Source organism: Carcharodon carcharias, chromosome 18 (assembly GCF_017639515.1).
Source record: "Carcharodon carcharias isolate sCarCar2 chromosome 18, sCarCar2.pri, whole genome shotgun sequence".
In the NCBI taxonomy this organism is placed as follows: Eukaryota; Metazoa; Chordata; class Chondrichthyes; order Lamniformes; family Lamnidae; genus Carcharodon; species Carcharodon carcharias.
Window position 1 is genome coordinate 39,357,183 of NC_054484.1, and position 25,098 is coordinate 39,382,280.

General features: G+C 43.1%; 1 protein-coding gene across 1 annotated transcript in view; it reads left to right on the forward strand.

Moving 5' to 3' along the window:
* LOC121290435 (tyrosine-protein phosphatase non-receptor type substrate 1-like) overlaps positions 1–16,607 on the forward strand; it is a 93,308-nt gene extending 76,701 nt beyond the window's left edge. The window contains exons 5-6 of the mRNA XM_041210872.1: positions 10,191–10,295; positions 16,480–16,607. Of these exons, the coding sequence (XP_041066806.1) occupies positions 10,191–10,295; positions 16,480–16,607 (233 nt within the window). The remainder of the gene's footprint in view (positions 1–10,190; positions 10,296–16,479) is intronic.
* The last annotated feature ends 8,491 nt before the right edge of the window (positions 16,608–25,098 follow it).

Below are 25,098 nucleotides of genomic sequence, written 5' to 3' on the forward strand. Positions count from 1 at the left end.
TGGAAGTCGGGGATCTGTGACCAGCTGAGAATGTAGGAATCATGCACACTCCCTGGAAAAAGTGCGCAGACCTGCAGGATGCATTTAACATGGTCGCACACCAGCTGCACATTCAGCAAATGGAGTCTCTTGTGGTTAATATAGTTGACCACGTGTTGCGATGGAGATCTGAGCATTACCTGAGTGCAGTCGATGGCACCCTGCACCTGTGAGGGATGTGAGATATGGGCAAATCCAATCACTTGCATCCTGGCTTTCCTGGTCCCAGGTGAAATGCACAAAGTTGTGTGACCTTGTAAAGATGGCATCCGTGACCTCATGGATGCATCTGTGGACGGAGGCTTGTGATGTCCCATAGAGGTCACCTGTGGAGCCCTGAAAGGAGTGACTGGTGTAAAAATTGAGCACGGTGGTCACTTTCACAGCCACTGGCAGTAGATGTCTTCCATGTTCCTGTGGCACCAAATCCTGCAGTAGCTAGCAGATGTGACCAACCAGTTCCTTGGACATGCGCAGTCTTCGGCAGCACTTCAGCAGTTCTTGGTCAATTACAGAAATGAAAGGCAGTGCCGACAGACCCTGGGTGTCGCTAAGTGCCGACCAGCGACGGCTTACACTGGCTCTTTGGTGGCGTGTGTGGGAGCCCCAGCCGCCCCTTCTTCCAGATGGTGCTGCTCCTTCCTCTGCGCAGCCAGGAGCCTCAGTCACTGTCTTCTACATCATCTTCACTCTCTGTGAGCCACGAGGCATACAGCTAGTTCACCAGGCTCCATGATTCTGATGTACTCCTCCTGCAGGTTGAAAGAGAGAGGCACGTGTGTGTACTAAGAACCTGCCTTGGTTAAGTCTGAAGGCCTTTTACCACATCCTGGAGTGCGCTGGCCACCACTTGGATGGCCAGAGATTAGTGCGCTGCATGGCTGCCCAAAATCCCACTCATCTCTACCCCACGCCACCTGACTGATTAGCAGCAGCTTTGCTCATTGGACTGCATGCTGTGCTGTCAGCTCAAGCACAGGCATTCTCCTAACCTGCACTGCAAGGCTGCACTGTTAGCTTGAACCATGGGAGAGACTGGTCCAAACCGGGATGATGACATTGCAAGGGGCTGTGAGCGCCTCCCCCATTGACTGCTCCATGGCCATCTTTAGCAAGGGGATTGTACAATGTGCCCAGTCATCCAACTGTTCTGCAGTCCACCAAAATTACTTTGCAAACTGTGCCCTAGGGGTGAAAAGCTCTGGAGCACTTGGTGGCAATTTGATGCCTCTGCATAATCACAGATTCGGAATCACAGAATCACAGAGTGCAGAAGAGGCCCTTCAGCCCATCAAGTCTGCACTGACATGAGAAACACCTGACCTATCTACATAATCCCATTTACCAGCACTTGGCCCATAGCTTTGAATGTTATGACATGCCAAGTGCTCATCCAGGTACTTTTTAAAGGATGTGAGGCAACCCCCCTCCACCATCCTCCAAGGCAGCGCATTCCAGACTGTCACCACCTTCTGGGTAAAAAAAGTTTTTCTTCACATCCCCCCTAAACCTCCTGCCCCTCACCTTGAACTTATGTCCCCTTGTGACTGACCCTTCACTAAGGGGAACAGCTGCTCCCTATCCACCCTGTCCATGCCTCTCATAATCTTGTACACCTCGATCAGGTCGCCCCTCAGTCTTCTCTGCTCCAATGAAAACAACCCAAGTCTATCCAACCTCTCTTCATAACTTAAATGTTTCATCCCAGACAACATCCTGGTGAATCTCCTCTGCACCCCATCCAGTGCAATCACATCCTTCCTATAATGTGGCGACCAGTACTCCAGCTGTGGCCTCACCAAGGTTCTATACAACTCCAACATGACCTCCCTACTTTTGTAGTCTATGCCTCAATTGATAAAGGCAAGTGTCCCATTTGCCTTTTTCACCACCCCTCTAACATGCCCCTCCGCCTTCAGAGATCTATGGACACACACGCCAAGGTCTCTTTGTTCCTCCGAACTTCCTAGTGCTCAAATGGGCAGAGAAGCTAGAGGCCCCACTCTAACCTTATCAATGTGACTGTGTCTGAACTGTCTCAGCTACAGAGGAATGGCCACATTATACAAGGTTTCCCTATTGAGTGGCCGCTTCCCTTGCCCACTACCCCCTACCCCGCACATGTTTGTGTGCTACCGTGAACTGCAGGACAGCCATTGGCCCCCACCAACGTGCCTCAGCCACAGGGCAACCCATGCCCCCCACACAAAAGGCCTCAACTTTGAATGCAACAGGCGACCCGGGTGAGTGCTCCGCTACGTTACTGTACACCCACCTCCGGGTTCCCCTCAAAGTGCAGCCTGCCAAGTGCACACCTTTCATATGCTGTTGTGAAACACGTCAGCGTGCAATCACACTGACGTGGGCGGAAGATCCAGTGGAGTCCGATTCCATAATGATGTGTAGGTGTTTTAGAATGAGGTTCCCAATGCCTGAAAGCGGGAAATGAGGCTCAGCATCGAAGGATGGTGCGGACAATCGTTAAGTGGTTTCACGACATTGTGAAACTGATTTTTGGCCTTCTTGTCATATTGTCCCCTCACACAGCCGAACATGCCTGACACCAACGGGCATGGAAAGTCCCAGCCATTGTGCCTGTTTCAGCTAAACAAAATAAGTGACAGCCATTTGCTGGTTCATTCCTCAGCGCAATGCTTTGACCAATCAGAGTCAAGCTGCCTGGTTTGAATTTCAGATAATACTTGGCAGTTAACTGTCAGTCACAGTACATTCTCCATGGCGACGTCATGACCAATCAGAGTCCACTTGCCATCCAATCAGCACTCTCTTATACAGAATAAATTGTTATTCCCTTTGGTATTCTTGCAAATTGTCTTGATGAGGGCAAGATGAAAATATTTGACAAAAATATTTCTTCTTTCAGCAATACTCAAAATAGTATTTAATCACCATTTGTGACACAAAAGCTTAGGTTTTTACCACCCTTCACATCTTACGGCATTTACACACCTCAGTTAACGGGTGTATAACAATCACAAGTTGCACAATCGTCAAAACATGAGAAATCACTCTTATCCAGGGATGTACCTGGGGGTTCAGGCCCCAGTTTCATAATGCCTTCCACCATGGGTCTCTGCCTAATTCAGGCTTCCCCTGCTCGAGTTCCCCAGTCTTTTGGGTAATTTGTTAGAATGTCATAATTGAGCCTCCTATTTTATCTTTAAGATTGGTAAGGTGTTCTGGTGGTTGGGGAATATCATATCTGAAATTAGTCACATATGTGGTCAGTTCATGACCACTCATTCCATTCCCAATGGTGACATTAAGACCAGATGACACATTAATCAGGTACATTTTGCATGTTCCAATGTCTCCTAGCCAAGTAGGTACAATGCATCTCTCATGGCTTATGGGACACGATTGGTTGCCCATCACAAAGAGTTGATGCTTACTGCTGTAACAATATTCCCCATGCCCCTTATAAGCCATCTGAATGGGAACACTATCCAAGTCCTCAGTTACCATAATACAACTGATGGCCTCCTGATGTCAATTAAACTCGCACAAAGGAATTTCATGACCAAACAGGTTATAGGGACAGACCTACACATTCCTCTTCCTTTGAGAGCCTCCCAAATCTGGGGTTACCCATGCAGTCCCATCCATCCAGACTAGCCTGGAGGGAGGGTGTAAATACTTGATTCAACTGGAATCTTGAATGATGCCCAAATTCTGAATCCTATCTAAGGGATTATCTTTTGTGGTCTCTGGAATAATTGGGATTAGCAATAACAATGCCAATTGCATAAGCAAATTTTTGTCACAGTCCTTTGGGACTAGAATCATTTGGGTTAGATCCCTTGTTAATATGGTATCATTTGACATCTCATGTTTGAGGCTCATTTCAGGTGCTCACCTGTAACCCAGGAGGGTAAATCCTTCTTATGAGCTTCCTAAAGTTAGCCATGGTCTGTCCCACAAGCCAAAAACCATAGATATCATTCTCAGCTGCCTGTCGAGATACATCTCTCCCTTCCTTGATAATTTCATTGATAATGTGGGCCTGGCTCTCCTCATCTTCCACTAGATTACTTAACTTTACTAACACTATCTCCTCTTCTGTATCCACTTGCTTCTGAGTCTCCGCTATCCCCAGGATAATCTCCCCTAACCTTCGACTTCACTGTCGTGCTGACGCTTCCAAACTTGCTACATCTAGGCTATTCATTATGGACATCCCAGTGTGAAAAATCACGGCCCCATCATTGAGTAAATCTCTCCCTCATTTTTGTTTTTACTCCTGCTACCTCATTTCTCTCCTCCTCCTTCAGCATGTTATACTTATTCCCTTTGATTTTCAGTTCCACTGATCTCTCATATTCCGCCAATAACTGTGTTAACATTGCATTTGTGAGTGCATGGGTTTCTGGTAGACCCCAGGATGGGAACACCCCTTTGTCTTTCTGTCTATGATATCTTTGGCAATCTCTTCTTTGCCTCCACCTATCACTGGCCCCCCATCCAGCCCTACCTGTCGCACCCCCCTCTACCAGCTTATATTTCACCTAATTTCTCTATTTCCTTAGTTCTGATGAAGAGTCATATGGACTCAAAACGTCAACTGTATTCCTCTCCACAGATGCTGACCGGCTGAGTTTTTGTTTTTGTTTCAGATTTCCAGCATCTACAATATTTTGCTTTTACTAGGATGGCAAGGTTAGGTTACTTAAATTAATCATAACTGGACCAGATGTATAGGTTATGTCATGATAGACCTTGTCTTGGGTAGATATGATTACTAATCCATTGTTGCTCATAGCACTCTCTGAAGGGCATGACCTCCCTTCTTTTAATTCAGGTAAGACTGATGGCCTGGATGCTGGGGGTCTTTTCCTTTGTTCTAAGCTCACTTTGGCATTTGCTCCAGAGCAATCCACCCTCCACCCCCCCCAACCCCAGCATATAGAGCCCCATTTTTATCATCCCTTTCTTCCCTGCATCAGCTTCATTCACCTGCCAAATTTTTGGTTCTAATGGGCCTTCTACATAGTTCAAAATCAAAAGGTGCTGTTGTTCTGATCACACCATTTGTCAGGGTCCAGATCTATTATCTGTCCTCTTTAGTCCCTGCTACTTGCTCAGTAAGGTCCAAGACCCATGCCACAGCTTGTAAGACCCTTGTCCCTTTTTGTTGGCATAGTCCGCAAGCACATTAAGTTTCCTTGATCATACTTTTAGAACAAAGACATTGCACAAGCCACACAGTGTAATTTGAATCTTGTTCTTGAACAATGGAAAAACCCCAAATCGCATGCTTTAACTTCATTTGTTTCAGACTCCATTGATAGGAAGCTGTAGGGAAGCTCAAATTTCATTTCCCTCAAAGAATACAGGTTGAACTAGTTTTTTTTCAAATTGTTGTAAGTTTAAACTGCCATTCTTTTTTCAACTTCTTCAAATTCCAAATGAAACTCCACTGTTGTTTCTAAAGTCTTTCCCTTTTTTTTGTTTTCCAATGGCCATTTGCACCAATAAACAGTTTAATATGAGCAAGTTTCATTATCTGGAGTTAAAGATCTACACGTATGTAAAATAACAATTGAAGTTTACCCTGAGCAGAAATGAAATTCCAATTTTCACAACTCAACCTTTATCACCCTAAACTTAAAGTGATAGTTAATCAACTAAATGTAAAACAAAATAGCATGTGCCTTTTAAAGAAAACAAAAGGGAAAAGAAATTTTGTCGTCTTAGTTCTTCTTTCTTCAGGCACCTCTGTCAGCCAGCTATAATTAGAAATTAAAGAAGAGGTGAATTCTCACAAATAAACAAAAATTTCAACATGTTTCCTCTCCATGAGGAGTTAAGGACAGCTGAGTGCCCCAAAGCTTCAAGTATTAACATTCACACTGATGTTTAAAACAGTCAACACTGCAGCGGAATTTTACACTCTAATGATTTTAACAAATGATTAAACTTAAAACATACAAACCAGAGCACAAAGGGGTAACCAGCTTTTGATTCAGTGACACAAAACACTGAAAGAAGAAAACCACATTTATTTCAGCTGTAGGTAATGTTTAAACAGCAATCATTAGCCCTTAAGGAAGGTTCCTAAAGCAACTGAACACTAGCGGTAAACAAAAAACAGAATTTTTCCATTCTCCTCCATTCCAACATAATTTACCTTTCCCTGCTTAAACCAATTAAAATATGAATGGGCATACATATTAAACATACACACTCAAAAAAAGTAAAAGGGTCTTTCATCTACATGTAGGAAACTTTCTTACTTGCACACTCACACATACACACACACGCACACATACGCACACATACACACACACTCACACATATACACTCTCAAACACACATGCACACACTCTCACATGCACACACTCTCAAATACTCACTCACACACACAAACTCTCTCACGTACACACACACAATAGTTATCTCCTTTCTCACATCATTTAAACATTTGCTATGGGCCATTATCTTATTTCTTTTCATCCTAGCCATTATCGGTAACTTTGAATATCCTTGCATGTTTTGACCTTGTGGCTCGGTGAGATTAAGAGAAAAAGGCTTGTCATTTTCACCTCCTGTTCTACCTTAATCTCTGGAATTCCCTTCCTAAATCTTTCTGTTTCTCTACCTCTTTTTCTCTGTTTCAGACGCTCCTTAAAATCTACCTGTTAAACTTTTGGCCACCTGCACTAGTATCTCCTTATGTGACTCAGGTTCAGATTTTCGCTCCCGGTTTGAGTGCGCAGAGACAGGAGAATTGCCCACTCTGCGAACCCAACCTCTAAAACTGTCTGTCCAAATTCCGATTTTCGGTCTGGGGGGTGGGCTAGAATAGGGTTTAGGGTGGGCAACTCCAGAAGTAAAGAGTGGCTGGAGGCAGGCCCAGCGCAGGTTGGGCAACTCAGGCACAGATAAAAACTGGGCCTTCAGAAAAGCCCATTTGAGAGGTAGGTCATCAATGGTGAAGTCCCTGTGCCTCGAAGGAGATGTCATTGCCATGTCAGGTGAGTTGCCAAGCTGTAGATGTTGTCCAACTGTTAGCTGACCCTGGAATGGATGGCCCATCATGGGCTTTCCCTATGGGAGAATTGTCATTGTTGCTGCCTAATTAATGTGTACTCTACTGAACCACTGGAAGTACAGAATGGATTCACAAGACACAGCCATGGAGATAGCTTCGCCTTGCCACTAGTACCTGTACAGATGTTATGCAGTCATGTAGATAGCTGCCAAGCCTCAATGGATGGATGAATGATGAACAGCCAGCTCCATGCTCATTATCCCATCCATTTCCACTTTTGCCACCCAGGATGCACCCACACTGTTATCCTTTGACCAAGTCCATCACAGCTGCACAATGTCATGGCATTACAGTGTGACTAAGAGGGGGGTAAACTAGTAGGGCTGTCAGTGGTCGCTGAGCACAGCATGTTACCTTGGAATCACAGCCGCAACATACATGGCACCAAGCATTTTCGCCACCAAACTATTCCTGACAATCTACTTACCTTCCATAGTTTAAGACAAGAATTCATCAGGCCCTCTTCTGAATGCTTGCAGTACTTCTCAGAAAGAACCAAGTAATCTTGTTCATTAGTATAAAATACAGACTGCATGGCCGGAATTTTCTGGCCCCCCCTTGGTGTTGCAACTCATGACAGACGGTGGTGAGGAGCAATATGGCAAGAAGGCCAAAATTCATCTTCACACCGTCGTGAATCAGTTTCCGATCGTCCGCTTCACCCATCAATGCCGGGCAGCGCTTCCCACTGCTGCACACTGATGTGTTTCACAATTGAACAAAAGCGACGTGCATCTGGCGAGCTGTACTTCCCTCGGGACTTTGAGGTTTCTTCGTCTACCTTGCTTTGGACAACACTTGCGGCTAACAGCGCCAGGCTTTTCAGGCAGCACCCTGTCACTTTTAGGGGGGACCACGGACAGGTTTCTACCCACCAGGCCAGTTATATGTTGGGGAGCGGCTTTTCAACTGCTGCAGGGCTAGGGCTTAGTGCTTGGGGTAGAGGGAGAAGTAGCCTCAGGCAAGGGAAGATGCTGCAGAGTGTGGGCTGTACTAGGGAAGGGGGTGTCCCAGGTGTGTGAGAGAGTGAGTGGTGATGTCCCTTGAGCTGGGTGTGAGTTAGATGCCAGTTAATGTGTGATAGCCTTGTGAGTGTGTGAATTTAGAGTGATCAGATGGTTGCCTTACCCTGGTGACATGGATGAGATCATTCATCCGTTTTCTGCACTGGATGGTCGCCATCTTGTATTTAGCGTTGGCACTGACCATTTCTGCCACTGCCTCCCAAGCTAGAGTGGCAGGACTGATGGGCCTCCTGCAGCCAGAGCAGGGGTAGAGAACATTGCCTCAGTCCTACACAGCATCCAGAAGGCATCCCAAGGATGTGTCACTTATTCAGGGGAAGGGGGGTGCTGCACGCTTCTTGGCCTTTGGGGCCATGTCTTCACTGGAGCAGTCCTGGGCTGTAAGTATTGAGAATTGTGCACAGAGCTGCAGTTTAAATGCGGTGCCCTGCATGAGGGAACAGTGAGGTAATGGCGTGGCGGGAAAATCAGAGGCCACCCACCAGCAAGACGGCGCGTTTCTTGTGGCTACATAATTAATGAGGTGGGAATGGGACAATATGACGTGAAAACCCGCCATTGCAGCTCTGGCTAAAATGACTTTTTTCCTGCCCACTACCGCACTTTGTGCAAATCTGGGACAATTCTGCCCTATGAGTTATGTTAATTTAAGTCAAGAGAAACCAAGCTGTAGACACCTGATCAATAATTCCTGTGGAGAATCGGCATTTGTTTTGAAGCTATTCTGTGAAATAAAGGTGATAACGATCGTAATAATAGGAAGATGACCCATGAAGGATGTTGATCAGGAATATAAATAGCCTAATTTGGGTTTGGACAAATTACACTATTTCAACTTCAATAACTGTTAGACATATTCCACTCACATTTGGTTGCATGCTAATGACCTTCCTATAACCCATTCTAAAAGGAAGGCTTTGTGGGACACCAACACTTAGCAACCTTGAAATCGAATTATTGTCTTGTTGAAACACTTTAGCTTCTTCAAACAGGTTCCAGATATCCCATCTGCAATAAAAACACTATGACCTCAAAATTCAGGTCCATCTTAGATATGGAATTAACACAGGCTAGGTGGGGGAGAGGATTTTACAGCAGCATCTGTTTCACCAGGTTTCTACCCCTTACTAGTTTCATTGTTAAGTCTCAGAGTGCCTTTGTACCATCATATTTAAAAGTCTGATTGGTGAGATCATTGGCTCCTTGAAAATCACTCCATCTCTGGCCAGGGTATGACCAAAAGTAAGTATGTCAATAGACAACAGCTATAAGTAGGCTCCACAAAGCTTATCCCAATAACAACAGATTCCTATGAAATCAACTACGATTAGAGAGTTGGCCCATAATGAAAGGAGCATTCAGGAAAAACTCTTGTCATTAAATTTTCTGATCAGACCAGCCTGAACTCTTCCCCCATAGCAGCCAAGTGCTAGTTTGAATCTTCACTGCTCCACCAGCGTTGCTAAGGACACAAGGCTGCACCATTTGTTTAAATGAGTAAACAAGTGACTGTCCCACCCTGCCTCATTTGTGGTAATGAAGTCACGTTCCAGGAATTTCTAGGCTTTTGACTGTTATTAAAGGCGTGGCTTCCATTGTCAGCATTCTGTTGACTCACCTGAGCTGGGACATGTTATAAATGAAATTTTATAACACTTATTTTATTTTTATTTGCTGTTGGAATCCTCATCCACGAGGTGAGGTTTCCTAAAAAATGCAAAGGCTGCTTGGTCTTTTCACCTGTCCGCCAACCATAAAAATTTCCTTTTTAATGGTCTTAATAGGCCTTTTAATTGTTGGCGAGCGAGCTGCCAACTCCTGCGTGCGCCGGCTGACTGAAATATCTCGCAAATGTGCAACGACATCATTTTAAGCTTGGTCAGGTCGGGAGAGCGCCCGCCCAACGAGCTAAAAATCCCCCCCCTGATGTTGTCATACAAATTTATTTAATAGTTACATTTAAAGCAAAAAAGTTAGATGAAAGTCTAAAGTGCTGCTTTATGGTATGATATTCAACATAGCTTTTAATGCATGTCCTTAATAATTCTCAACAGGTTCTGCCAGTGATAAACAATTGTGGATAATACGAATAGTTAGCAGTCTAAGTGCACTGATGGTGCTTGTGGTTGTTGCAGTACATTGTACGTGTTCAATTTCAAGTAAGTGCTTATGTTTTTTAGGTTTCACTCTAACTTTACTTTTAACCCAAAAAGAGTTGTTGTAGCCAGTACCTTTAGAGTTTATGTTAAATTCACAGCTGTAAGGCCACGGTTTATGATATGAAGTGAACACACAAGTCTAATGGCACAAATTTTTTGATTAAGCTAGTCCGACGCAGTGGACTCTTCTTACTGAACTCACTGATTCTTCAGAGTTCACAGAGGCTCAGGATTATCTGAGCCATTTACAGGCTAGTTTGTAATTTTCAAATGAGTCTTACTGGAATTGTTGACAAACAAATTGAGCACACAAAATCAGTAATCTGGCTCTGGTAAGGAGTATTTCAATATAGATTTAAATATTTACCCACATGCCACTGTGAATTACCATCATATCTTCTATTTCCCTTTTCTTGACAAAGTACTTGAACATTTTTTTTTCCAATAATTTATATAGATTTTTCTTTTCCCACCTACTTCCATTATTTTTAAATGTATTTCCATCCATTGTTTTATCTCTACCTTTTAGCCTTTTTTGATTCCTTCACCCCACCCCACCCCCACTAGGGCTATCTGTACCTTGCTTGTCCTGCTTTCTACCCTTAATTAGCACATTCCTTAGATAATATCACCACCTTCAACACCTCTTTGTCCTTTTGTCTGTGACATATTTTGGTTATCTCCACCTATCACTAGCCCTCTATCCAGCTCTACTTGTCCCCGCACACCCCCTTAACCCCCCCTTATATTTCACCTCTCTTCTATTTTTACTTAGTTCTGTTGAAGGGTCATTCAGACTCGAAACGTTAACTGTGCTCCTCTCCATAGATGCTGCCAGACCTGCTGAGTTTTTCCAGGTATTTTTGTTTTTGTTTTGGATTTCCAGCATCCGCAGTTTTTTGCTTTTATACTTGAACATGTTGTTACCTTCCAAATCTGTGACCATCTTCAAACAACTTGCTGTGTGAATCTCTCCAATCAGATTTTGTCCTGACACAGCATTGAAACAAATTGTATCTGAACAAATTATATCTTCCATGACCATAACTGTAGTGCATTATCCCTCCTGCACCAAACCTGGTTCAGTAGCAACACTCTCCTCTGAGTCAGAAGGTTGTGGGTTTAAGTGCCACTCCAAAGATTGGAACACAAAATCGAGGTTGGCATTTCAGTGCAGTACTGGAGCAGTGTTGCAATGTCGAAGGTGCTGCCATTTAGATGAAATGTTAAAATGAAGGCCCCATCTACCCTATCTGGGGAACATGGCACTATTTCAAAGAAGTGTTCTCCCTAGTGTCCTGACCAGTATTTATCCCTCTACCAATGGCATGAAAGAAACAGATTATCCAGCTATTATCACATTCCTGTATATGGGAATTGCACAAATTGGCTGTTATTTTCACACATGACAAAATATACCAAAAGTAGCTGTAAAATTAGTTGCATTGTGCATTGAGATTGCGAAAGACCCCATACAAATTCAAGTTTTTTCTTTTTTTCTCCTCATCATCTTTGATTTCTCTGCAGTCTTTGGCAAGGTCGACCACACCATCCTCTTTTGTTCTCCAGCTCAGTAGAACTACTGATATAAACAGAAAATGCTGGAAATACTCAGCAGGTCAGGCAGCAGCCGTGGAGAGAAACAGGTTCAATGTTTCAGGTTGAACTTCCTGGGTCTTTTGTGGATGGGCTGGGAGGTGGGAAGGCTGGCAAAATGGGGGGGGTGTCCCCGTCCTCCCGCCTCCATGCCATTTTGCCAGCAGGGGTTATTGGCAGATCAGCTGCCGCCGGGAGCCCAATTGAGCCACTTAAGTAGCCAATTAGTGGCCACCTCTTGCCTCCATGTGCAATTTGCCTGCACAGGAGGGCCTGCTGCTGCATGTGGAGACTGCCAGGTGAAACTTGGTGGCCTCCCAGTGGGCACCAGGGTGGGAGGGTGCCCTCCTTTAGGGGAACACCATGCTCCATGGCCTCCTGGTGACAATGGCCACCCTTTTGGCTACCATGCTGCCTTTGCTCAGTGACACTTAACTCCAAACCGCAGGCCTGTCTGCCTGGACCCAGCATCCCCCAAACATACTTCCCAGTCCTTGAAGTTGCCCTGCCATTAAGATGCCCTCTCCCTGGTGTTCAGGATTGGCCACTGTTAATGGCGGAGCTATTGAGGGTGCTGAGCTACCGGCCCTCTGATTAGACGGCAGACCTGTGATGGCCACTTAATTAGCTGCCACTGGCAATATGCCTCCTCTGGTCCAACTGCTGGCTAAAGCGGGGTTGCCTCCCATTTTCGGTTCTTTCGGTGGGACTTCTGGCACCTCCACAAAATTCAGCCCATTATATGTGCTCTCTCCCTACAGAGGCTGCCAAACCTCCTGAACATTTCCAGCATTTTCAGTTTTTATGTCAATTTTCCTACATCTGCTGTATTTTGCTCATGTATGTGGGACTACCCTTGCTTAGTTCCACTCTTATCTATCTGTTGGTAGCCAGAAAACTTCCTGTGTTCAAATCCCTTATGATATTGCCCATCCATCCCAATCTCTGTAACTTCCTCCATCCCTACAACCCCTTCACTCCTTGAACTCACCTTTCATCTGACTCTGGCCTGTTGTGCATTACCCCTCCCTTCTTCTCACTATTGGAACCTCTGGCTCCCATAGTTTAGAATCTCTTCTGTAAACCTCTCCACTTCCCTGTCCTCCTTTAAAATCCTCTTTATAATTCAGTCTTTGAATAAACTATGGCTCTCCCCTCCTAATATCTCTTTCTTTTACTCAGCATTCATTCCTTTCTTTAATTTCTGGGAAACACCTTGGGACATTTCTTTCATGTTGAAGGCAATTGAATGGCTTGCTAAGTCACTTCAAAGGGCATTAATTGGTCGTACTATCCAAAAGGCCCAGACTTGTGCCTCAGATGTAGTTAAATCAATATATAATGAGGTGGGTGAGGTGGGAGATATTTGGCAGAGGCCATTTTATTCATTATCAGCATAAGCAATTATTCAAACTGTTATTTGCGCTTTATTGTAAAGAAGAGCACAGGTGTTCTCTATGTCCTGGCTAATATTTATACCTCATCTAAAATTGGATTATCTAATTATTATCACCTTCCTTTAACTGGGATCTTGTTGTGCAGGATGTCTTGAATATTCCTATTCCTACTTAGACACTCCTCCTGACCCATTTGGCTGATTTTTTATCCCATGCAAGTGCTTCTACATTCCTCATTAAGATTATCTCTGAGCCCTCCATTCCTCTTTGATAAGCAGGCCAACCTATCCTGACCACAACAATCCTCCTCTACAAAAACAAAAATACCTGGAAAAACTCAGCAGGTCTGGCAGCATCTGCGGAGAGGAGCACAGTTAACGTTTCGAGTCTGAATGACCCTTCAACAGAACTAAGTAAAAATAGAAGAGAGGTGAAATATAAGCTGATTTAAGGTGGGGGGGGAAGTAGAGCTGGATAGAGGTCTAGTGATAGGTGGAGATAGCCAAAAGATGTCATAGACAAAAGGACAAAGAGGTGTTGAAGGTGGTGATATTATCTAAGGAATGTGCTAATTAAGGGTAGAAAGCAGGACAAGCAAGGTACAGATAGCCCTAGTGGGGGTGGGGTGGGGTGAAGGAATCAAAAAAGGCTAAAAGGTAGAGATAAAACAATGGATGGAAATACATTTAAAAATAATGGAAATAGGTGGGAAAAGAAAAATCTATATAAATTATTGGAAAAAAAAGGGAGGGATCAGAAAAGGGGTGGGGTTGGAGGAGAGAGTTCATGATCTAAAATTGTTGAACTCAATATTCAGTCCGGAAGGCTGTAAAGTGCCTTGTCGGAAGATGGGGTGCTCTTCCTCCAGTTTGCGTTGAGCTTCACTGGAACAATGCAGCAGGCCAAGGACAGACATGTGGGCATGAGAGCAGGGTGGAGTGTTGAAATGGCAAGTGACAGGGAGGTCTGGGTAATGCTTGCGGACAGATCGAAGGTAATCATCCTCTACTCGACTGAACTTATTATCTCTTGAAGTAACCTTTGTTTTAACTCCAGAAAATGACAGAAACAGTCAGCAGATTGCACCTGAATTGTTAACTTGCTACTTCTCTCCATGCTGACCCGCTAAGTGAGTGTTCCCTGCATTTTTTGCTCTTATTTCAGAATTCTTCCATTTACAGTTTTTGCTTTGGTTATGGACAGGAGGGGGGTTAATTTAAATAGCCCAGCTTTCTCCTCTTACTAACCATCCAAAAACAGAAGGGTGTTTTTGATTTCTGATTTCACCCTTTATAAGTGGTGGCATGTTTTCCCCAACCTTTCAATTTGGAGTGATCCAGTCCTCTACTAATAAACTAGAGATAAGGTAAAATAAAAGGGTTGGTTTACTTACATGCACACAAAAGGGAAGGGGGTTTCACAATGTCTGCCCCATTTGCACTCATACAATAAAAGAGAGATAAGGAAATGAAAGGGACAAGACCACAATAAAAGTAAGAGTTATGGTTTCATGTGAGTTCAGGGTACAGAACCAAAAGTCCAGAGCTGATCCATCTTCCCAGAAGTGAGGAATTCTACAATTCCATGCATGTAGAGATGAATGAGTCTTTTTTTTTTCCTTTCATTGGATGTGGGCATCACTGGCTAGGCCAGCATTTATTGCCCATCCCTAACTGCCCTTGCTCAGAGGCATTTAAGAGTCAACCACATTGCTGTGGATCTGGAGTCACATGTAGATCAGATCAGATAAGGACAGCAGATTTTCTTCCCTAAAGGGCCAGATGGGTTTTTTACCACAATTGACAACAGTTTCAAACTTTTAATTCCAGATTTTTATTGAATTCAAGTTCCACTATCTGCTTTGGCAGGGATTTGAACCCAGTAGCATTACCCTGTGTCTCTGGATTACTAGGCCAGTAGCAATCCTACTATGCCATTGCCTCCCCAAATACAAATACACGAATACAGGAGTTCTGATGTTCCAGTAGTTCATGGGTGTAGATAAGGGCAGAGCTCTTTCTGCTACTGCCTGTTAGATGGTAAAATGGTAGACTGCCTGGGTTTAGTTCCACACAGCAATATTACAAGTTCTAGCAGCTTGGGGACGGTCTTGTGACATATCTCCCACATCTTCTCCTGGATGTTGGACAAAGGATGTATTTTTCGAGGTCTGGAATCTTGAAGTGTTCAAGAGAGCTGTCAAGGTTCCTTTTGTCCTTGCATACTGTCTCCGTTGACCAGCTCTGCCTTAGAACTGTAAAGGGGGTTGGTGCATCTCTTTGGAATTTGATTTTCTGCAGTCACAGGGGCATTAGCACCTGTTTAAAGATAACAAGGTGGCTACTGGTTTCTGAAGGTTAGAAATTCCTCTGGTATTAGTCATGGCTAGTCAGGGTAAAGCCTTGATCCATATAAAAAAAAATTATAGAGTAGCCAGGTTAACGTAGATATATATATATATATATTTCTTCCTGTCTTCTGGTCAGGACACTTTTTATTTTCTTTTAATACTATTGACTTCCTCCAGATAAAAGTTGTTGTCATGGGAATCCACATTAATTCTTTCTCTTTGTAGGACATCTTGATTCCTTATTCCAATTCCTATTTGGGTACACTTCCTGATCTCTTCCTCAATTATATTGGCGACTGTGTTGATTCTGCTTCGCCTGCTCTCTCTGTTCTCAAGGATTGCATTTACTGTACCCACATTCCAATTCTTCATTCTCCAGGTTTACATGTTTCATCTATGAGTCCCTTCTTGGATGATTTTGTCTCCACTGATCTAACTCTTTTCTATTAAGCAGTTTGCAGCTTATTCAACCTATTTAGTTCCCATTTATTGATTCTCTATTTTGATCTTCCTCTTTTTTACCTCTGATTTTCCTAACCTTACTAAGGCACCTGTTATATTTCAATCTGGTGTTTTACTGTAATGTACACACAGAAACGTTTTAACTTCTCATCTCCCTTTACAGATGTTGATTGTCTTATTGTGTATTTACAGCATTTTATGTTTTCATTTCAGATTTCTAGTTTGGCATTTTTCTTTCACCATTGCTATTCAGTAACTACACTACCAACATGTTGAATTTATCTACTGTTCATTTTAAAGCAAACTCTCCATACTGCAGTTGACATTATTTATGTGCTGCAACCATTCTCTAAGAATTTTCCTGTTTGGTTTGTTGCAGAAAAAATAGCTTCATCGTCAAAGAAAAGAGCCATGCCTGAAAGTGATCAAAGTGCAAGACAGCAGTCTACCTATGTTGATAATGTTATCTACTCACTGCTTGGCCAAGAGCACCCTTATGATATATGAACTGACAATCTTTTTAATCAAAGATTGTCTATTGCATTATTCAAAATGTTCAAAGGCATCTCTACTTCATTTTGAAAATATCTATGATTATCTTGATGGCCTCCATTTTTTCTCTTTCCCATAAATGGAAACACTCTGTGAGCGCAAAATTGGTTGATGTAGCAATCTCCAGTATCACAAAGTCTTTCATTGCTTACTGAGTGTGGGCCATGCCAAACTGCTGACTGCATCCTGGGCACCAATGGTGCTGAAGGAAGGTGCGCACCGTGTGCCAGAATACCGTGAATGGATGCTACCCTGACACGAAACAGTGTGAGGCCATTCTTTTTCTTCCTGACCGATATTGACCGAGATTGCAGCAGAGGTGAGCAGCTGTGGGGTCCACAAGCGAAACTGGGTCCGATGCCACAAAGGGGTCAATGACCTCATGCACTCCATGATGGTAAGTGGCACGGTGAAGTCACTGCAAAGTGACTCTCATGATGGCATCAAGCTATGCCAGTGGAGTGGTATGCCAGGCAGGAATTTGCGTTCTCGTCCTCAGAATCAGATGGAAAATGTGGATGGAATGTGTGGGAGGCCGTTCATGCTGTGCAATTTGTACCAGGGGGCAGGTGTGTGTGTGTGGAGAGCTTACTTGGGAGGTGACATAACAACAGAAAGTGCTGGAAAATCTCATCAGGCCTGGCAGCACCTGTGGAAAGAGAAACAGAGGTGACAGGGAGGTGACATGTGCATGCTCTTTAAAGGTTTTGCTGTCGAAACTCACTCCTTCTGCAGAACAAAAGAGTGCATAACGTCAGGGAGTGCTCGAAGATTGTTCCTGATATCTGCAAGTTGACCCCTGCAAAGGAGGACAAAACAAAAACAAAAATACCTGGAAAAATTCAGCAGGTCTGGCAGCATCTGCGGAGAGGAACACAGTTAATGTTTCAAGTCCGAATGACTCTTCAACAGAACTATTGAAGGGTCATTCGGACTCGAAACGTTAACTATGTTCCTCTCCGCAGATGCTGCCAGACCTGCTGAGTTTTTCCAGGTATTTTTGTTTTTGTTTTGGATTTCCAACATCCGCAGTTTTTTACTTTTATCCTGCAAAGGAGGAGGCTGTCAAACTGGCCAGGGAGCACGGCAGGTACTCAGTTGCAGATGGTGAGGCCAAAGTGTCGAGACAACAGAGTAGGATGTCTCCAACCAGGAGTCGAGAACTGGGCATATAGGAGACTTGTGACACTGCACTGGGAAAAGGGATCGTGCATAATGGCAAGGTAATTCTTTGTGTTCTCCACTACAGTTCGTGACAGGCAGGAGAGATGACGTATACAGTCTGCAGGAAGACAGGACTCCATCTTGGAAGATGATGATGCTGCTCTCCAAGACGGTGCACCATCACATCATTCCTCCACAGCCCCCACCTGTGCAGAGACAGTCACGTCGATAGGGGTGCATTTGTGATTAGACTCAGGGTCACAGTCTGGTGAACACATCAAGGACATGTTGCAGCAGCTGATGGAGGATTTGACAGCTGAGGTCCCTGACAGTTGGAGGACTGCTAGAGAAAAGGCCATACTGAGTCCCAAGCTGATGATTGGAATGGCCACAAAAACCAGCTGAAGATACAGAGACAAGCTGGGAAACATTTGGAAGAGATGCCAGAGGCCATGCGCAGCTTAGAGCGAACATTAGAGGGGTTCATCCAAACCATGGGTTCTCTCGTTGCTCTGGATTGTAAGTGCATGTCTTCCTCCAGGAAGAGTATGGTGACTACCAAAGAAAGCCAGGTCTAGCAGAACATTCAATGGTTACCAGATGTGAGCTTGGACCAGCATTCTGTCGGTCTGGCCATGAGCTGTCTACAGTGATGGCTAGGCAAGAAAGGGGCAAGGCCCTTCAAACTCCCTGCAGGTGCCCTTTTATCTCCTGGAGTCAGGGAGGTGCCATCACTCTCTGAAAGGGTGGAACACTAGCAATCTGTCTCAGGGATGGCATCTCATAGTGCACCAAAGGTGAGCTAGCACCTCTCTTCCTCTCTGTCAGTGACCCCAGGGCATCTAGTAGGTGATGCCAAAGAGGGTGCACCTGCATAAGAGACTCTCAGCAGGCTGGAGCCCTCTAAGCCACAGGCCACCAGTGGATGCCCCAATGTAATCTCAAGCAACAGGCATAACACTCAGCAGGCAGCCTCCACCTCGGCTGTGGGTGTTAGGGTTGCACCAAGAAGAAGTGGCATAAAACATAAGCAATAAAACTTCAAATGGCACAAAGGTGGCACAGGTGTCCAATCATTCTATGACGTTGTAAGTTGATGTGTATATATATATATAATTTTGTTGACTTTATTCCTGTGTGATAAATGTTCATGTTGTTGGGACTTTTTGTCATGCCGGTAAAGTTACCATATTCCTTACTTTCAACATACTGACTTTATTCAATGTGAACTTTTTGAAATTGACTTTATGGACAATGTGCTACAAAGGTGGCCACCGAGGGTCATGTGACCTTTTATGATTTCTGCACAAAGAATTAATTCAATTCTCTGGGAAGTTCTTAAAATGTAAATGACTGTGGGTGGAATGCCCTCCTTTGAATAGTCATGTTGGACACAAAACCACTTGTGAATTTACATTTTCTATTGTTTGGATTGCCCCAGTGTCTGTAAGCTCAAAGCTTAACAAAAAGAGATATGAGGAAACCAGTTTATCACAAGCAGGTGTGAACAGCCACCATTCACCAAACCCCCAATTGTGTAGCAATGTCTTCTAACTTCAAATCATCCATCTAGACAATAGAAGCATTGATCGTATGGTTATGTGATCAAAACTGACTTCAGATAATAAATCTTATTATTCCAAGAACCATTCAGAGATATCTCAGTCTGGAAACCAACAGGGTAAGAGGGACCATTCCTCCAACAAAAGGAATAGAATATGTCTGAACAACCAGTCAACCCAGGCAATGAGAGAGGGGGACTAATTTATCTTCACCTGCAAATATTTGTCTTTACAGAAACTTGGCCATGACTTTGTCTGTAAACCCAGAGGCTTCCAACTTCCATTCATCCAAGGAACCACAAGAGAGAACCCATATAGGCCTGCAATAATGCACCTTAATGGACTAAACTTAAACAAATGATTTGCTTCTTGTATTTCTGTTAAAAACCTAAATGATTGCTACTTCGCTAGAATCAATCTTCACTAGTGTGCGTGTGTCTGTGTTGTGTGAAGAAGTGGTTGTTTCTCATTGTGCTTACATTTTGTGGTGGGGTGTGAATAAGCTTTATCTTTTCTTCTGATTTAAACTTATCTGAAAGCTTGCTTTGTGTCATTACTGAATGTCACAACATGCAAAAGGTTTAAAATATCCTCTCTAAAACACACTGCTGTGGGGGTTGTGGACATATCACTTACTGTGGAGCTTTGCAAGCAGTGGCAAATCTAAGTATCCTGATGCACAGTCAATTTTATGTTTGTCAACTTTTATTTGGTTGGAGGATTGGAATCTCGCTGGCAAGCCAACGTACGTTGATCACTCCCTTCTCACCCTCTCAGAAACTATTGCCTCAGTTGGAAAGTGAGCACTCACTTGCAGGATTCGTTTTGGGTGATCACAAACCAGCAGCATATTGATGGAATGCAATTCCTTTTGCTTTATGAATTCTGTTGGCTGTTCCCAGGGAGCTTTCAGCAGCCCACATGTGTGCGACCAATTACCCTTGTAGCTCAGTGGCACAAAAGAAAACAATGAAAGAAAACCTCATTTACTTCTACAGTCTGTAACTTTTCAACAGCAATCATTCAGTTAGCTCTTAACAAAGGCTCTTAAAGCAACAGAACATTAGTGATAAACAAAAATTTTCCATTCTCCTCCAGTCCAACATAATTTACCTTTCCCCGCTGTTGGATCTTGTACCTTGGTTTGTTGAGACTTAAAGATCTGGGTTGCACGCTTGTTTTGGGGTGACCGAGCTGGTACCAAGAGAGAGAAGAGCAGTAGATTGTACTTAGAAGAAACACATTCTGTTTATTTACAAAAGAAACTCAGCAGCTACGCTTGTGTGCTTACAACTCAAAAACCTGTATTTATACTTCAGACTCTAACTCAAGACTACTGACGACAGAGGTAGCCATGCTACTCTGCTATTGGATACCAAGATCATGTGATCTTACATTACAACATTCTTCTTAAAGGTATATTACACATTAGATTACTACATCCCTCCTCCTTTACTCAGAAATACATTTTACAATTCCTCTCGAAATATCAAATTTTTCACACACAATTAATTTACAAAGTCAGTCTTCCTGGGAGTTTCCTTATGCGTGTAGAACATCTCAGCTCTACAGCTTCCGTTGTTTTATCTGGAACCTTCTTCACTGGAGTCATCTGAGCATCTGGTTCTTCAGTAGATACTTCCAAATCTATTTCCTCAACTCTTTCAGGTATAGTCGGCCATTCAGACACACCTGTACTCAGTTGAATTCTTTCAATAGGAGACGTTGACTCAGTCACAAACACTGGTGGAAACATTTCTGGGTATTTTGTTTCTCCTCTTATATGATCCACATGTCGCCATCTGATTCGATCTTCCACTTTCACATGGTAGGAAAGAGGTCCAGTTATTGTTAATTTCACCAAACAAGCATGTTGATCCTTCTCTAAAATTCTCCACATATACCTTCTCTCCTACATTAAATGTCCTGTCACGCTGTGATAGTCATGTCCAATTTTCTGACTTCACTGACTCCTTTCCACCCACCCCCCCCCCAAGTTTGGCATAATTAGGCTCAATCTCGATCAGAGTTGGCGCTTCATCAACAGTTCCGCAGATGTGACACCTGTCGTTGTATGAGGGGTGGTCCTATAGTGGAAAAGAAAATATGCTACTTTAGTCACTATAGAATCTCCAATTTCTTCATACCACACTTGAATATGTGAACCGCTCTCTTAGCCAGTCCATTTGAAGAAGGGTGGTATGGTAAAGTTTTTACATCAGTAATACCATTAAGGCTGATAAATTAGTGAAACTCAGCACTCATAAATACCATTCCATTGTCATGAAGATATTAATGTACCTAATGTTATTGGAAATTATTTTAAACTGGATCTGTAGTAGGGTCTGTGTCTGTGGGTGTGAGTGTGTGTGTGCCTTAATTGGATTAAAGCCAGCTAGTCTGGCTGCTTTGATGTATAATAGTTTTGAAATGTTAAACAGTAAGGTAAAGGTACATTTGCATTTTGTTGAATAAACCATTCAAAGACTGGGGGTGAAATCTTGCACCTAGCTAGGAGATAACAAGCAATATGTTTATATTACTAACAAAATTGGTACTATGATAGGGGTTTTATTGTTAGAAGAGGTGGAGTTCAAAAGGGCTTGGGGATACAATGAGAATTTACATTCAAAGGGAAGGCTAGGTATATACAGAACATAGTTTTGTGTGTGAGTCAGAAGCATGCTGCCTGTGTGAAACCTACAACTGTGCGAAGGAACCAAATTGAAAGGAACCTCATTTTTGAATTTGTAGGATAAAATGTGCTTTGCTTGGTGTCTGTTTAAGTCTATAGGTTTTGTTGCCTTGGGGAAGATTTATCTGGGAGTGATTACTTTGGGGATTTGTTTAAAAGTTACTATGGTAGTAATTTGTAGACATGTGTATGTGTTTAATTCCTTGTTACATTAATAAATGTTTGATTTAATTTATATAAAAACATCTAGAGGCTTGATAGTTTCATTTCTTAATTCAGAGCTGCAATTCAAATATACCAATTGAAAATATAGGTTATGACAGTTATTAAAAGTTTCCCCCTGAGATTTTAAATAACTCAGCCTTTAGCAACTGCTGTGTCATAACACCATTGTCTGATATGACCACTTCTGGTAGTCTGTTGATTACTTAACTTTGACGTAGTTTGTCAACTGTAGCAGAAGATGTCCTGCATTGCATAAGGTACTGGTCTTGCCTTCCTGGATCTTGGTGTTGCCTCTGGATCGACATTAATTTTTGCTTGTAACCCCTCCATCTTTCCAAGTTCATCCTTGAAAACTGAGGCATATTTTTGTAGTAGCTCTGATAACCCATTAGTTCTCAGTCAGAAGATTTCAGTCCATTCCAATTTAATTTCTTGCAGCCAGTTTCGTCTAAGGAGACTAGGTCCCTCGCCTGCTACTACCATCAAGGGTAATTTCTCTGTTTGACCTCCATAGTGTACTGTGACTTTACTTATGCCACTTTATTGACTTATATGTCTTCTCTTGTGTAAGTTTTCAATTTGGCATCTGTTTCTTCCAAATTTAGTTTACATTCCCCAAGATTCAAGTATTTAAAGTATGCTTACCTATCACCATAGTGCACACTCCACCTCCATTCTGATCGGCTCTCATTCACTCTCATGGTTACATAGATAGGCTCTGTTCTTCCCACCTTTAGATTATACAATGAATAATGATCTGAATCTATTACTTCAAGCTTTTCAACACTGTTACTCACATTGGGTTTTTGCTTTTGTTTGTAAGCCTGCCTGATTCTATCATTAGAACGTCTCATGAGGTGCCCGTTCCGAAGACAGAAAAAAACATCTGATTTGTTTGAACTGTGATTCATTACAAGGTTGTTTGCTTCCACCTCTGTTAATATTATTCCATGTTTTTGCTGCTTCTTTTTAGTTGCCTGCTAGCAGTGGCTTCTTCCCACTTCCGAGCCTGCACTTCCGTGCTCTTTTTGACTAAGGCCCCTCGCCCAACATGGGAGATGGCGCCATTTTGAGCTCCCTGTATGGCTTTCGAATCCTGCACTGTGCCTTCTATTGCCAGAGTGATTTCCAATGCATTCTGGAAATCTAAATTTGTTTCAGACAGTAATCTCTTCTGAATTGCATCTTCATTTATACCAAGCGATCGCTAAGCATATCATTGATATATATATCAAACTCACAATATTCACTTAGTTATTTCACACTTGTCACATAACAAGCAACTGTTCCCGCGGCTCTATTCCTTGCCTTAAATTTGAACCGTTGCATCATCACCGATGGCTTGGATTAGTAATGATTCTTTATGAGGTTCACTAAGTCATCAAAATATTATCAAGTCTGGGGCACTGGGTGCCAACAAATTTCAAATTAATCCGTATGTCTCACTCCCACACGTGGATAAGAGGATCGTATGCTTCTTCTCCTCCCCGCAATGTCATTTGCCTGGAAGAAGAACGCGAGGTGTTCAACATAATGAAACCAATCATCCAAGGTTGGATCAAAAGTCTCCACTCTTCCAAATTGCAGCATGTTTTAAGGGGATTGCTTCAACAATCAGGAAGGAAATTTTTCTTTACTTACAACTACCGTGTGAGGTACAGCCCAATTCCAGTTCTCTTGATTTCCTTTGTTCTTTCTTGCTTTTTCTCATCCTTTTGTGCTATTTTTCTTGCTTTTTACTCTTGTCGCCAGTTTGTTGGATCCCATACCCCGGTTTGTTGGGACTTAAGGATCTGGATTGCACGCTTGTTTCGGGGTGACCGAGTTGGTACCAAGACAGAAAGACCAGTAGATCGTGCTTAGAAGAAACACATTCTGTTTATTTACAAAAGGAACTTAGCAGCTACACTTGTGTGCTTACAACACTTCTTTACTCTTCAGATTCTAACTCAAGATTACTGACTACAGAGGTAACCCATGCTACCCTGCCATTGGATACCAAGATCATGTGATCTTCCATTACAGCATTCGTCTTATAGGCATATTAAATAGCACATTACTACACCTGCTTAAACTAATTGAACCAAACATATTAAGCACAGACAGTCAAAAAGAAGTAAAAGAGTCTTTCATCCAAATATAGGAAACTTCCTTATGTGCATACATACGCACACACACACGGCTGAAGACTGGCACTGGTGATGGTGGGAAGGTCAGGAGGACGCCTAGATGAATTGAGACTTCTGGTTGAAAACTGGTTACAAATGCATTTGCTTCCTATCTTGCGCTCATGTGCTGGGCCCTAACATCATGAAGATGAGGATATTTATGGAGCTTTCAACAATGGTACAGCCCTGCTTGTGAGTCATTTAATTTTGCATCACCATCTTGTTCTCCAATACTGACAGATATTGTTCCAGACTGCTAATGGCAAAGTGGCAAATGTTGCAATGGTTTCTACACTGCCAAAGATCATGGTACAGGATTCTAATGCTACAAGTGTTTATTCCTGTATAGGAGCAATAACAAAGCTCTAACTTTGGGGGGGACTGCAGCTTCACTTTTCTTGGTCATGATGCATCTTGGAATAAAGGTGCCCAGTTATTGTTTTCAAAGGAAGTCAATTAATGTCTTCCACAGTTTGGCAGGGATTCTCAGTGCCCACCAGCTTCGGGCGTGTTCAGTGATGTGAGACAACAATATGGTGCAATTGGTTTCACAATGGCGCGAAACCAGTTCACGATCGCCCGTTCACCCTGCTAATGATAGGCCGCGTTCCATGCCATCAGATGTCAGGAAC